Source organism: Lonchura striata, chromosome 3 (genome assembly GCF_050655825.1).
Source record: "Lonchura striata isolate lonStrDom1 chromosome 3, ASM5065582v1, whole genome shotgun sequence".
NCBI lineage: Eukaryota > Metazoa > Chordata > Aves > Passeriformes > Estrildidae > Lonchura > Lonchura striata.
The window spans coordinates 26,388,375-26,405,070 of record NC_140705.1 but is presented as its reverse complement, the minus strand read 5'-3'; the positions used below and the strand labels follow the sequence as shown (position 1 = coordinate 26,405,070).

Here is a 16,696-nt window from a genome sequence, read left to right as displayed (position 1 = left end):
TCAGGGCTCTTTATATGAACTTTTCAATTTTGAATTCTCATTTCAAGTGAGGTTTTCAAAAGTAATGCCATCTGGATTCAGGACACTGATCATCCAGATATGTGCTATACATAAAGCAGGTAATTAATCAGGTAAAAACTCCTGTGTTCTGGTTCCAGAATACATTTGGGTCTTCTTATGATAGCCACATTATCAGTACAAAACTTATATTGGAACAAGAGAAACTTGTATTTCTTACAGATTGTCTTTCTTGTAGTAATTCTTCACCTGATAAACACATTAGAGGGCTCCTCTCTGTTTTATTTAAAAGCTTTCCTTTTACGAATAGGTACTGTGGACCCTGACCAAACTCTGTACCCTGTGTTTCACCTTACTCTGTGGCAGAATAATGAATTATCATGAGATTTTTCAAAGAGCAATTTGCACTTTCAGTGGATGGCAAATTGCTAAAAAACAGCTGCTTATCAAGATTGAATATCTCATCTCTGGATTAATGGTGGTTATTGGAGCCAAAAGAAAAAGAGACAGAGAGCAATGAACAGCCCAAGGGACTGGGAGAAACAAAGGGTAATTAAAGGATGAAGACTAATGAGTGTACCAGAAGGAAAGGAAAAAGTGTGAGAAGAAGATAGAAGAGATTTATGAGGCAAAAAAAGCATAGAGTAGAATAACAAAGGGTAAGAACAAAAGGGGTTTTACAGCAACTGGTAAAGTCAGTACAACAGTATGGATTGCACAGGAACAGGTCAGGTGAAGCAAGAAAATGGGGCAATAGGGGTAGAACCACAATAATAAACAATAACATTCTGAACACAATTATTAAGGGTTCTCAGGCATAAATCATCAATAAACAAACATTATCTTGTTTGGCAAACACTATTTGAGGTTCTTCTTTAACTATGTACATGAGAGAGGAGAGATGAAAGCCAATGAGCAGATGAGGATCCTCCTCAGAGCATCAGCTCAAGCCACCAAGGATGCAATGACTTTCAGCACAGAGATAGGGTACATTATGGTTAAGCTTTAGATGTCAGAGCTCCACTAGCAAGTGTTCAGTGGTTGGAAACAAGCATTCTAGTGAACAAGTTAGAGCAAGAGTAAGAACAGGGAGAGAAAGATCAATTAAAGAACACAGTTTTCATGGCACTTATGGCCTGAGATTCACAGGACTTACTTAAATATCTAACAGTGACCACTAAAAATTTGTAAATTAAGCAATACTCTCAAGATGCTACAGAAAGATGTGTATTATTTCATGTGTTTTAGAAGAAACTGAAAAAATCAATCCACTTGACAAAGAGAGTGTAGCAGTTTCAATTACTCTGCATTTCCTATTGGCTGTGCACAACCAATTAATATTCAGGAAGTAGTGCAGTGATATTTTGTAGTCTGAAATGCTGAGAGCAAATATTTCACTGTATATTTCAACCTGACAAAGCAAGTAGGTCTTGCTTTACTCAGAGAAAAATCAAGTTTCAGCAGGTAGACAGCACCCTGGTGACTGACAAATAGGAAGGTGTCTGTGAAATTTAAGACCAGTTTTGGGAAGGCAAGCATCCATAATGAGCACGAGGAAAGAAGGACAGGGTTGTAAATTAGATCAGAATGGGCCCAAGAAATAAAGCCTTGTCATGCAAGGCAGAGTAATACATTTGTTCAAGAACTTAAAACTCCACTTCTTGGGTGCACTGTGTTGTCCAAACCCATTAACACTCATAAAACAAGAGTGTTAGGTTTAGAAAAGTAATACTGATGTAGACAAACAAAAATGTTATTAATTTATACTTCCAGAAACAAAGGGATAGCAATGTATTGGGAAGGAAATGGAAGATTTATGGAGGAATCTATTTTTCCTGGTGTTAACATTGCTATTTGAACTCAAACCACTTCCAAGACTGTGACACACGAAGAAGCAAATGTTGTTCCACTGGTTTGGAAAGATCAAAGCTGTGACAGCAACACAGCAAAGCCAGTCCAGCTCCTGAGGTGCATAAATGGCAACCAAACTTTGCCATGATCTGGCCCAGCATTAATTCTTAGCTAGCACTCCCATAACCACAAGGATTTGGGATATGGGGAAGTAGTTTATCTAGGTTTTTTTTTCAAAAGTAGTTATGTTTTCCATGACACCAAAACATGATGTTAATAAAAGCTCTGGGTCATTTGACTTAAAGTTTGCAATTGAAGCACCAGACAATTCTAAGTTTTCTTCTGATTAAGAAGGGAAGATTAAGCCCAGAGCAGCATAATAATTTAGTTATTTCAAGAACACCCAATATTCAAAACTAACACGAGTTTCCAGTAATGTCTGGGGAGTCTCCTGCATGGCTTTGCATGCCAAATTCCAGCTTATTCCATTTGTGACAATGAATACTTTGTAATTAGAACTGTCAAAGGGCTTCCGAAGAGGGAAAAGTCTCTAAGGACCTGTTTTTTCAATTCCCCTGCAAGGATATACTAGACCTGTTGGTGTCATTGTGATTATTACTTTGAGGAACAGTGGCCAAGATCAAATGTCAAGGATGATTATTCCTAAGAAAGAAGAAAGTGTAAAACTCTTTTACATCAGGCAGTTTGATTATACAGCACATTGGTACATATGTGAACACAATACCTTTTTTCACAAAAAGTAATTATTAAGATATGTGAACATTAAAATTACAGACACTATCCATAATTACAGTATGTATTTATATTCTAATCTCCGCTAAATTCTATTTTAGCAGCTTATTTCTCTCATAAGAACTGTGTGCCTGTGTGTGGCCGGTAATCCTGTCTCCAGTAGTGGCCAACAATGGAGATTTAGAGAAAAAACTGACACAGCAACAATATAAAAAATCTCCCTGAAGCACTTTTTTAGCATCTAAACATTTACTGCTTGCTTTTTTTTTCTTGCCATTTATCTTAATGGATTAAATCAAGTCTTTAATCTTGTCATGAGCACCATCACCAAAGGCTAAGAACAACGTGAACAAAGATAAATTTTAAGTCAATAAAGTTCCTCTGACATTCCATTACACATTGAGATTTATTTACACATAAGATAGTTTCTATAGGTACTGAGTATATTTATTTCCCATATAATTTTGCAGAGGAGTGAAGAAGACCTACAATTTCAGATTAGTTAATTGCGAGATAACAGACAATGATAATGTTCTTATTTAAGGGGACAGCAATGTAATATTTGAAAGATTCTATAGATGGCACTATTGGAGAACACTTGCCAGTGGTGAAAATAAATAGGGTTTTCATCACAATATTTCTATGAATTTTAAATTATTCAGCAGTTTTCTTTAGCAGGAATAGTTTGTGCCACATACATTCATGAAATCTATTATGATAATTTTTCTTGACTTCAAGGCATGATAACAGAATGCCAATGAAACAAGTTAATAAATAGACTTCTTCCACTGTATATTAGGCTATGAATTCCATAGGTACTAATATTGCCTGTCAATGTACAACTCTTGAAGAACTGAAAGAAAATATAAAGAGTTTTCATTGTTCCATCCTTGGTTTAATGAGTTTCTTGTCAAGCAATATAGCCATTTCTGTGATGAACAAAGGGTGAGCAACTTCCTTGGGCTGTGTTTACTCAGCTCAAGTCAATTTCCTACCTATTATTTTCATGTCAAATTCCATTATTCTGATATAAAAGTACAGCAAATTTTTGAAAATACCTGATAAACTGACAGAAAAAAAAACTTTACTTTTGAAATAATTTTTACTATAAGTATTTTTTACTTTCTACACAGTATTGAATGTTACTTGACATATTTTGACTACTATTGTAAGATAAATTAATTCACAGTAAGATTTATCTCAATTTGTACATGATAAAACACCTTATATATGCAGGCATGTTTATATAGGTCATGTTGGGTTTACCTGACAATGCAGTTAGACTTGCACAGTCTGTTTCATAGTTACCATTTGGACACTTTTATTTCTATGCTTAACCACAAGGACAATTTGTTACTGAGTCACAGTGACAATTGTCACTATTGTCTTTTAGTCATTTAAGCAATACCAATCCCATCAAGCTTTGTTTCCAGTGATATTTTTTGAAAACTTGTGGCAACACGAGAAAATGTTTAAGTGGTAGCCACAGCATTCCTGTTGCATAAGGATAAAATGTGTTGTCTAAATTTTACCTGAAAAGCAATCTAAGCTTTCAGGTTTATCATTAACAGACCAGTAAACCTAATATTCATGGTACGCACGAGGGAGCATGCATTTGCAATATTTATTTGTATAATTTAAAATATCAAGTAGAATAAAATTAGTTACCTACTAAAATACATCATATATAAACCCAAATGGAAGTCATGTATGATAAAATGAAGGAGATGATAATACCCTCCACACCAAGTCAGCCATGTCATCATGGGATGTGATGTCCCAATAAAAATTCAATCGTCTACTTACCACTCCCTCCAGTCACCCAACTGAGTAAGAACAAGACCCAACCAGCTAACAAACATTTAGCAGGATGACTCTGAAATTATTTAGACTTCCTCTATGAGCATGAATAATATGCTGGAAATGTGCTTGCCACCTTACTGTGTGAAGGTGTTCAGAGTTAGGTAGGTAGGTAGTTAATGGTGGGAACTGGTTTTAAAGCAAAGCACCTAGATTTAAGTGTCTAAATGTGAGCTCAATATGTAAGTTCCTATTATGAGTTTAAAGCTTTGAGAGTGTTTCTCATCCCATAGGGATGGGACTGGTGTCAGGTCTCAAAGACAGCTTTGCTGAGGAGTCCTAGAAGGAGTTTCCTCCTGCATTGCTTCAGGAGCAGCTTTAAATACCCCATGATCCTGTGCTGAATTACACTGTAGCAGAAGATCCACTTCATCTGGACCCTGACTCACAGACTGACTTGAAGGCTGGACCTGAACACTTGCCTTATCACTTGGAACTGATGTTTCATTTGCCCTAGCTCAGGTGTGGGGAGGCTTGATCAGGCTTTACCAAGCAAAAAATTGAGCCAGACATGGCTTTTGCTATGTCTTTTGTTATTAGTCCTCACTCCTTAGAGCAGTGACTCACATTTCCTTTCCCCTTCTTTTTGGAAGCTGGAACAGATTGCCCAGAGAGGCTGCAGGGTCTCTGTCACTGGAGATATTCAAGAACTGTCTGGACACAATTCTGGGCCATGGGCTCTGGGATGACCCTGCTTGAGCAGGGAGGTTGGACCAGGTGATCCACTGTGGCCCCTTCCAACCATGCTCTGATTCTGTGTAGCATCATCAGATACTAGTATTCAGCTTAGAAAACAGAGCCATTAATCAGATACAGAAGTATTTGTGTAAATGCCTGTGGTAGTTACAACGCGTCCCATGGTGCTAAGCGTTCTAGTGAGTAATGCAGTAGTTACACAGCAAAGTTCCTCCCAATTTAGCTTATAGGGTCAGCAAAGGCATCCATTTGCCTCATTTGTTTTGGCAAAGAGTTTCTCAGGAGTAAGCATATGTAACACAGATGTTGTCTTGTGCAAGTTTAGCTGCATTTCTTATTTTCTTATCTTAGGTGAAAAACAAAGTTTGCTGTCAAGAAAACAGCATTAGAATACCTCAGCCTCTAATGTGTTAGTTTAGTATACACCTGCCATAAAAGAAAATTGAAAAGCTTAAATTGTCATATTTTTTACCTTAAAAGTTTGTCTGTCTATAGAAGCAATTTTGCAAAAATGAGATTTCGTACTGCTCACCTCTGTGCACTGTGATAGTAAATGCATTCTGTTTTGGGATAAGGGTGCACGGATGGGTTCCACATATCTGTCAAAACAGATTTTTTCCATGCATATAATCAGTACTTGCAGGATCTACAGGCCATTCACAAGAAAATTTTAAGTCATTCTAGTACTTCCTATAGTTACTCCCGCTGCATTGTGACAAAATATGTTACTTTCTTACACTTGTAAAATATATTTATTGGGAATAAGCATACTTTTTAAAGATAATGAAAATAAAATATTTGCATCTTAGAAGTTCCAGAATGAAGTATATTAAATAAAGTATTGTATTTGATATCTATAAATCAGGATACTGCCTCCTTACTAAAGAATTCTGACATCTGTTGCTGAAACCGTGGGTCTTATTTTTTAATACTCTATCTGAAATATGAAACCATAAACTTAATTCTTTCTCTGAGTGATACTATAAAATTACCTTTTATCCTTGTTCTTTTTCTCTGCTTCAAGGCTTTTTGTCATAGCAATCTTCCTTTCATATCCCTCCCAATTACAAGCAATGTAGCATTTCAATCCTGCTGATTTTGGTCTCACACTAGTCATTGTCCATGCTTCCTCCATAAGCAGCAAAGAATTAACTACATTGATAAAGTGAAACTGCATCTGCCATAGAGACTTTCAGATACCTCATTACACACTTTGCCTAAGGTGACCTTTTAAGCAGCAGCACATTTTCATGTAAGATTGACAACTGTGGCACAGTTCCTCCACATGTAAGTCTCACTGCAAAATCTCCTAAGAGGAGACTGACTTACAAATGATGCATGAAGAAAAAAATGTCTATGTACAAAATGGATTACTATTACTGACTTTTTTTAAATATGAAGACATCAGTATAGGGATTTTAACTCCTAATGGAGAGCCTTGCCTTACCTACAGAAAAAAAATCCATGTGGAATAATAAGTATTACTCTGTCTTTTGTACCTGACAGTGTTTATAAGTGTTAGTGATGTAAAGTACAGCAACAAATCTGTTTAGCAAGCTTTATTCCTATTTATCATCCAGGGTAATTGTTATTCTAAATGCTTCTATTTTTGTGAACTCTTAAGTATAGATGCCAGGAACTTCATGCTTTAGACATTATGTAATATATTACTACAGACACCACCTAGCCTTGATAGCATGCATAGCAGCTATTGTACTACTGAGGATGGGAATGATTTGAGAATATATACATAGATTGAACAACAGCCCATCAAAAGCCTTATTCTGATCATTCAAGCATTTAATAAATCCTTTATAATTGATATTCCAGTGATTAAAACTTACTTTTAGACTTACTGAGATTTTGTGCCATCAAATCCACGTACCTTCATCATAAATATAATTTGAAATCTACCAGGAGAATTAATAAAAAGGTCAACTGTACAGTTACTGCCCATTCAAGAGGTATCCTCAGGTCAGGTTATGCTGATAACAGGTGAGAGATCTGGATCCTCTCTAGTCATGCCTCTGCCTGCTGGACACTGTCCACGTGGGACACCTTGAACCCTATTCTGAGGGAGGTGATGTGACAGACAAATCACACGAGCTGGCAGCATGCTGGCTTTATTCCAGTCTGATATCTGAGGCCCATCTGTGATACACAGTGCAAGGTGCAGAAGGGGGGTGAGTGGGTTCACCAAAAGATGCCCTGCAGAAAACCTGCGTGTGGAAAGGTAGCAAAAGGTATCTCAGAATGCACTTCAAGGACATCCTGAAGGTATATTTGACTGAGAGGAAGTTAATATAAAGCAATGAAATTGGGAGCACCAAAATGAGGAAAGATGTTGGTCTCTTAGAAGGGAAACAGCACAGCTTCAGCTGGGAAATGCAGAAGTGAGAAGGGAACACTGGCAACTCAGGCATTAATACTGCTGTTGAACTAAATAGTAAAAACAGTTTATGACACACAGGTCTAAATACACCCTGCACATCTATATAGCTTGATTTATTCCAGCAAACCCAAAAATACAATAAACTAACAACAACATGATCATGAATTAGCTAATAACTAACATGATTAGAGAGATTATTTACAAGACCATGCAGTTACAGGACAAGGGGGAATGGCTTCAAGCTGAAACAGAATAGGCTGAAATTAGGTATTAGGAAAAAAATCTTTGAGACTGGTGAGGCACTGGAACAGCGTACCCAGAGAAGTTGTGGATGCCCCATCCCTGAAAGTGCCCAAGACCAGGTTGGATGGAGCCCTGAGAAAGCTGAGCTAGTGGAAGATGTCCCTGGCCATAGCAGGGGATTTGGACCTAGATGATCTTTAAGGTCTCTTCTAAGACAACCCATTCTGTGATTTTTGATTGTATGATAACTCAAATATACAATGTTGTTACAGTAGGAAAAACTTGAAATTGTTTCAAGTCACATAAACATTATAGAAAAGTATAATAATTTATCAGATGGCTGAAGGCAGTTGAACCAGCCTGATTGTGTAGTGGTATATGAACAATCAGCACTGAGGGAAGAGGTAAGACAGAATGAGTAAGTTGTGTATAGCTCAAAAGTGTACATGTATCCTAACTGTAATTGTGTGGGTATTCTTTTTCACTATAAGATAGGATTATTTGAATTATCAAACAGCTCAGTATGATTATCCTAAAAACAAATTTCAGCAACAATTAATGAACACTTCCCACTTAAAAGGTGCATTCTTATGACACACAAAACAGCTCATTACAAATCCTCCACTAGAATTTTCATCAGTATGGTGAGAAAATAAATGTTTATTTTGACTCCTGCAACAGTATTTTGCATTGCAATTTTTAAACAATGAAATTTACACTTATACTTATTTGAAAATGAACGCTAACAAGATCACATTTATTTTGCATTAGAACTGCAGCCTTGATTATTGAGGAAAATTAGGCATCAGAAGACAATGGCATTGATTTGCTATTATCTAAGTTTTATTTTGTATCTAGGTTATTTTTATTGTGTGAAAAGGGAAGGATGGGGAGTATTATGTACAGCATTTAAATACTATACAAAATAACTGGTTCCATAATAATGCAGTATTAAAATGTCTTTCAAAATATCTTTCAGATGACATTTCCTCTTGTATTTTTCAGATATTTTCATTAGCGATGCATCCTTCAGAAATAATGAATCATCATGGATGTCATTTGCACCCTTTTATATCCGGCATAAGACCCATATTAAACTGCAGTTCCAGCCTCTCTCTCCAGATGGTATCCTGTTCTACACTGCACAGCATTTGGGTACTCAGTCAGGTAAGGGGATTCCAGCTTGCTGCTATCATACGCCAGGTACTTTTGTGGAAAAGAAAGGGAGTACATCGGGGTGATTCAGGCATTCAGTCTCCATAACTCATTGCTCATGGTGGCTGGATTTTATCACAGAAAAAAATCCCCTAAAGAATCTTAGGGGATTGGAAGGGACCCTAAACATCATCTAGTCCCAAGTCCCCTGCCATGGGCAAGGACACTTTCCACTAGACCAGGCTGCTCAAGGCCTTGTCCAGCCTGGCCTTGAACCCTGCCAGGCATGAGGCATTCACAAACCCCTGGGCAACCTGTTCCAGTGTCTAATCACCCTCACAGTAAAATATGTCTTGCTAATACCTAAAATTTCCTCTATTTTCAAATTTTCATTACTCATTGTGCTGTAGCTCCCAACAAAGTCCCTCTCTGGCTTCCTTGATTCCCTCCAGATATGGGAAGGTTGCTGTGATGTCCCCACAAAGCCTTCTCTTCTCCAGGCTGAACAGCCCCAGCTTTCTTAGCCTGTCTTTGTATGGGAGTTTCTCCAGTCCTCTTATCAATATTATGAATTTCCTCTGGACTACCTCAAGTAATTCCATGTCCTTCTTACACTGGGGACATCAGAACTGTATTGTACAGTTGATTTGAACTGTGAATAATCAAGTTCAAAAGAAAAATAACCATCAAAACCAAAGTTTTAGATAGTGAAAAAGCCACCAAGTACTTAATGAACTTATTTAACGGTTCAGGAAAACACTTCTCCCTCAAAGTGACCACAGCCAGCTTTTTAGAAGCTACACTAAGATTCTCACTTTGGGGAGTGTTTTAGGACCAAAACCAAAGCCATATAAAAACTGATCAAACAAGTGAAAGTGAACAGAGTGAAATGAATGAGGCTTCTCAGAAGTGTAGCTTTTTATTATATAATGTTGAAAAGTGTGCTAGTGCAGCATGTAAAACATGCAAGTTCTGCATTTCCCGGATATGTAGAGTGACAAATAAATCAAAATATTTATAGAAGTATTTTTAATTTTACTAAGTTAACATTCCTAAAACTTCATGTCAAGGAAATATACTTTGATAGTGTAAATACATTCTAAAATGTAGTCTTTAAGGTGCACATTTTTTGTAATTACTGTATTAAAATACTCATTTGCATTTAAATGTTGATTGCAGTTTTTTACAGAGAAGCATTATGTGCCGTCCATAACATCACCTTAGAACAAATTTTTCTCTTCCTTTCTTCTTGTCCTCAAGTTTTGAAACATTCAGGAAAAGCTAATCACCCGTTTTTTTTATTTTTGCCTTCATATAATCCTGTCAAATCCAGGCCAGTATTAGACTGATGAAAGACCTAGAAGTATCCTTAGCTGCCAGCAGATGTGATAGAGATTTCTGTTGAAGATTAGTATAGAAAGCACTTCAAATAAAGCTTAGTCTTCTAGACAGTTATGTAAGAGGTCATAAATTAATTGATGAAATCACAGGATTTTATTTCTGAAATTCCTTTTTAATAGGAAATAATTATAATTTTTTCCCTCACTAGGCAATGCTGTTTTTTTTAAAGAAATGAGCTGACTATGCAGATAATTTAGCAATGATACTGAGTAGCACAGTTATGCATCAGCTTGGTTTGTTACCCACATAAACACTAAGCTGGGACTTTTCCTTCAGGGACACGTAGCATCCAAATAATCCTCCCATCATTAAAAATAAAATTACATCTTTAGTAGGTGAAGCAAAAAACACGAGACTTCGGTTAAAATATTTTCTTCCAGCTTTGCTCTTCCCAAAGAACATGAAAGAACTTTCTACAAAGGACAAGTCTCCTTACTTTGAAGTTGATCTGCTGGTTTCTAGCTTCTATTCCTCTAGAAATATCACTACTCCAGTACACATGTTAAACACCTCAAAAACTGGCATAAAATGGAAAACATCCTGTGAATCTGTTAGCCAGATTTCCTATAATTGCCAGTCATCCATTTTGTTGCTTTGTCAACTATTTCTGAATGTGCATCATGACTCTATGGTACTATGGATTTCTGCAGGCCCTAGGAAAAAATTTCCTATGTCTGACAAAATTTATGTGGTTGGCAATATTAATAATAAGTTGGGGATAAAACCCAACCCAACAAGTGAGTTGACTTCAGAAACCTGGAGACAGAATGACAAGGGATCTTTCTTCCTCTCTTTGACTACTTGCTCTGTGCACTGCATCTGGGCAAGGTGTCTGCATGTGGAGCATGCAGAACTCATGTGGAGTCCAGCACACTGTCTGTAGAAGGCCAGCTCACTTCTCATTTTCTCAAGGGCACTGTATTCTATTTTTACCAATGAAAGCATGAGACTACTAATGATTAAACAGCCTTTAATTCAGACAGGGCTTGCTGGATGCCCACCAAGTGCTTGAAAAGGCTGTGTAGGATAGTCCATTTACAGAGCAACCACTCTATATACATGGAGGCCTTGGCATTCTGGGTTAAAGGCAGTTTAAAACAAGCTCTGCTTTTTTGTTGAGTCACAGCATTACTGAAGCTTTACTTTTGTTAGCAAAAGTGGAATATGCCATAGACTGCCTGCATTATTCCAGAGTTCAGGCCAGGGTGATGGAAAGGTTCACTCCCCAGAGATGAGAACGAACAGTCATGCTACATGACTAAGAATGAAGTCAGGTCAATAAACAGAATGGGATGACTCATGCTAAATTTAACACTCAACATTTGCAACAGCAGTTCTCTGTCTCTATTTAACCAGATTATGTCACCTACCCAGTCTGAAAAACCTAAAAAATTTAACTCCTGTTATTTAAGGCATTTCAATTTATAAATCTATAACATGAATATAAGAAAATGCCAGTACAAGTGTGTGATGTGTGAATGATTTTCTAAAACATTGCTTATGATGAAAACTGATGGAACTGGATTAAAAACTTTTGGAAATATTCAGAACTTTTAAATACCTAAAAGGCAGGAATATTGTTTTCCTAATCAGAAAGAAATTGATCATCCACTTACTTTTAAAACAAGAATTTGAGTGATTAAGTATTTTTCTCTTTGCAGCCATATTTCCTTAGCTGACAGGGACATAATTTCTTCTTTGTTACTAATTTTGGAATAATTTGTATGGACTAAATCAGCAGTGTAGGAAGCAGAACTAGCAGCCAGCTGTGTGACAGAACAGACATCCCCACTGTTTGAAATCTGTTGCATATGAAGTGTTTGTTATAGTTACCCATTTGACACTGGCAAGCAAACAAAAAACATTTAGCAATTGAGGCTGCTCAAGTAAGGTGGCTCCTTCCAGCTGCCAAAATGTGGCAGGGTGACAGTGATGACTAAAGGAAGCACAGTACATTTCTTCACAAAGAAGAAACACATTTTGGAAAGGTGTAGCTGAATAGTCTAATCTACAAATGGGTTAAGTGCCCATACATTGTAGATGCATGGTCACTGTCTGCAAGGTTGCTCTGGATCCCAGCTATGCCCTTCCTGCTATGGGATGGTGCTCCAAACTGAAGCTGGACTCTACCTATTGACACACGGATTTTTTTACATCGTTTGAGAAATATACAGGCTTGACTTGACATCAGTTTTCAGTCTTGCATGAGCTGTGACATGGAACTCCACACATGGAGCAGAATAAATTGTAATAATCCGTGGAAGCATATCCATGGGTAGATTGTTTATGTACATGTTAGGGACACTGGCTATGGTCACCCCTACGTAAAAGATCAAGTTACAACAGCTGAAACAAGCTCCTTTACCTTGTCAGCCAGATGGTACCTAACATGCATACACTCAGACAAGGGCAAAGATAAGGTTAACAAACTTAAAAGAAGACAGTTTCAACCATATTGACATATTACCAGCTAGCAATTAACAGCAGAAGCTGCAGAGGGTGGGAAAAAGGCTCATCTCTTCTCTGTTATTAGTTCCCTCATTTTACCCCATTATAGCCCTTTCTTTTCTTCCCTGTTTGCTCCCCTTGGCCTTGGGCTTTACTCTGGCTACTAGAAATGCTCAGAAGACATGTGAAGGACAACTGCTGGTCAGTTAGATTTCCTCTCAGGTGGACACCTCCTAGACAAGAAAAGTTCTGCTGCTGGAAGAATATGTAAGGGATGACAGTGTAAGAGATTGTGGTTCAGGTCCATGGAAAATCATACAGGAGAATAGGATGAGAGGAAAACTCTGAAGAACAGAATGATGAAAAAAAAAGAATGAAAGGAATGAGAATTCAGCTCAGTAAGGCAGGAAGGAGCAGTGAGCAGATACCTCTTGCAGATGTCATGGTTACAAGATGCATCATGCCAATACGAGGCAGGAATACTGCTCGACACACAGGCACTTCATTATGGTGGATTAAAAAGGTCAGTTTGGAATGAGGATGAGCACATAGCAGAACATAGAGTAAGAGGTTTTATTAACTGTGAGTGATTGCCATGAATGTTACTGCTTATGAGGACAAAAGGCTCAAATGTTCACTCTGTCACCAAGATGGTGCCAGTGATCAATAACAACTTTGAAAAAAATGGTGGAAGGAGAGTGGAGGAAATGCTACTCAATACTGCAGTGATAGAAACTGGCACTCTGGGCTTGCGCTAGCAGACAGAGGGTGAGGTAAAACCAATAGAAGGCACAGACTGCAAACATACATCCAGAGGGGCTGTCTCAAGCCTCCAAAACAAGTCAAGGAACCAAGGCTGTAGATGTTCAGTAATCAGGAAACCACAGTGTAGGGCTCCTGGGACATTGAAGCTGCAAGAAGCTGCTGAAGCACTGAGCTCATCAAAGCCTCTGTCCTCAGCTTGGCATAGAGGCTTCTGCTCAGTAACACAGGATGAGACAAAAGACAAGCAATGCTTGTCTAGATCTTCAGTAGTTCCAGGACTAATCAGTGAGTTTTGAGCACACAGGGAGCCTTCAGAGACATTTGCATCTGTGTATCACTGAGACTATGGTAACAGCAGCAAAAAAGTGAACATCACTGACTACAAGATTCCATCCACTACTACAAAAGTCACTTAAAGGTATGTTCTAGAAGTTCCTTTGGCCATGCAAAGTATTGGAAATCCTTCTTAATTTTCAGTGGAGAGTAGGAAAAACCCCAGGTATGCTTTTAACAGGTTAAAAAAAGGCCTTGCCTTACACACACACCAGAGCACAAGGACAGACTTAAGTCACTGTGGGGAAGAGACCTGAAAACAGAAATGTTAAAATACCATGCAGGATGCTGTCCCAGCTCATATGTGTCAGCCTGACACACACTGTGTTCAGCCCTCTTAGGACATACATCTGTATTAGGCATATTTGGTAGTGCAGGCAGTAAATCTTTACCCTACACAAATTCAGATGTGCAAATTGAATATTATCACATTTTTTACTCTGGTGATGCTTCTGAACTGAACAGGACATCTACAAAGAGACTGCAATTTTCCTAGAATGCATTTCCAACTGTATCATTTTGACAAATTATGATGCAAAAAAGTTTCCTATGGTAACACGCTCACTGCTTGAGCATGATCCTCTCTTAGAATGGGGGTGTACAGACACATCTGTATGTCCAGATAAAGACTAAACATGAACACTGTCACAATTTGGAAGCATTTAAAATATGACTCTGAGACTGTAACCAATCTGTTGAAGAGACTTACATATATATTTATAGTAGTAGCAAGCTGAAAAAATTTGTGAAACAATCAGAATTCATCATAAGAAGTCATAGAAGATACTATTACAAATAATCTAGATCTCACAGTAGCAGTTGGATGTACTTTTTAGGAGACTTTTCATGATCTCCCAGTTTTAGGAACTGACTACTCAAGACATAGGGCTGACTAACCTTCTGGGAATTCTGACATCCAGTATGGGAGCAGGTGAGACTTGTACACATGAGAAAAACATGAAAATAAAATTACTAAATAAAACTCACCCCTGCTTTGGACTTCTGGCTTCTAATATAAAATAGAGACAATCCACTCTGAGGCCAGAGCAACTTTGACCATCAGTCACTTGGTGAAAACCCCAAACTAGGACCTGCAGGTAGAAGTGCTGTTTTATCTCCAGAACAGGTCCTTCCTTAAGGCAATGCCTGCTACAAAATTCCCTTCCCTTGACAATAAAACAATCTTTTACCATTTGGTCTATTAAAAAAAAAAAAAAATCACTGTCTTACTGAAACAGGGAAGATTACAGGGGCAGGAAGGTGCATCAGAACAGAACTGAATGTTGTTGTTCAATGCCCTGGGTCTTGACATGCTGCAGTTTAAAAGCCCAGCTAAGCAACACCAGCCTACTTCAAAAAAAGATTCAACCCTACTGACACAGGTTGCTTTACAGTTCCTTGCATCCAACAGGCTGGCCAAAGACTTGCGTGCAGAACAAAAGAACAACTGTAGATGCCTCTCTCAGGAGCCTCTCTGCTTTTTTTATGACACCAGTGATGGAGATTAATAGCCCATATTAAATGAGATGCTAATCTAAAAAGCCAGAAGTAAGGTTGTGTGTCCTGTGCATAGATTGTATTTTCAAAAAAGTGGGGACCAGCTATACAGTCTAGCGCTGGAAAAACTAAGGTTGCAGTCTCCTTCATGATTAACAAAAGTAAACCCCCTCAGAAAGGTCTCTGGCCACAGGCTAAATGAGATAGGTCTGAGCAACGATCAAACTGAAATAGTAAAAACCACTCTGCTTCATGGTCTCCTATACAGACTGTTGAGAAGAGAAAATCAGTGGCAAGAATGCCATTTGTTTAAACTGGTGATACAATTCCTATGATGACATTGGCCTGTGCAGGCTCCAGCTGTGCAATCTGGCTCTGAGAGACAGGGCAGATGGAGATCCCTTGGTTGAAAATATTACTGGTTGCTAAATTGAAAAGCATCAAAGACAAGCCCATAATTTCCCTTCACTTTAAGAGGAAGTTTCTTGGATAGTGAACACACAGCACTTTACATGACAATCCTAAAATGTTTTCAGCCAGTTGTCTCTAGTAGTACCTATGATATGATAAACTTAATGGAGAAATACTGACTGCACCCTAGGATCAACTTTCAGATCCTAAAATTTATCTCAACACTCTGTTCTTGCCAACAACTAAAATGGCAAGTCATCTGTGACAAGAGAGAGCTTAACCAGAGGAGTAAGAAAGGCCTTAGGGAGAGGTGAAATTTGAAGTGTAATTTTTTTGTTCAAGAGTAGCAGAAGTTACTCCAGTTTGAAGTGAACCTTCAAATTTGTGCCAGAACAGAGTATTGAGCGATAACCTCTTTACACTGTAGACAGCAGATTCAGTAACACAGATTTGTTCTTGCAATAAGACTAAATAAGATTCCAAAACATGTAACTGTCAAATGTGCAAGCCACCAAAATCCTCCCCTGCAGGCCAGGAAGTCTTGGAGAACTGCCAGTTTCTCCAGGTCTTGATTACGGGTCAGATGCAACAGCAACCCTGGTAATATGTTTTCCTCCTTCCTAGACAGCAAAATGTGAGTACTTGTGTCCTTACTCAAATCTGCATGTCCAGGAAGGAGAAGGGATCAAAGAGGTAGTTCAGACACTTTTCCACATGCTATTTTCTTACCCTAAGATTGAGGGCCTGATAAAAAACATAGACAAGCAGGTTATGCATACTGCTGAAACAAAGCAAGATCAATGTATTGAAACTATGTGCTGAAAAATCAAGCACATTTAAAGCCACATCACTAAGCAGGAGAAATCACAAGTG

The 16,696-nt window shown here is 38.0% G+C and overlaps 1 protein-coding gene across 1 annotated transcript in view; it reads left to right on the top strand.

Annotated features, from left to right (window-relative positions):
- The window catches only part of EYS (EGF-like photoreceptor maintenance factor), a 245,396-nt gene that overhangs the window by 221,590 nt on the left and 7,110 nt on the right, over nt 1-16,696 (top strand). Inside the window, exon 14 of the mRNA XM_085574728.1 lies at nt 8,819-8,980. Coding sequence (XP_085430854.1) covers nt 8,819-8,980 — 162 coding nt within the window. The remainder of the gene's footprint in view (nt 1-8,818; nt 8,981-16,696) is intronic.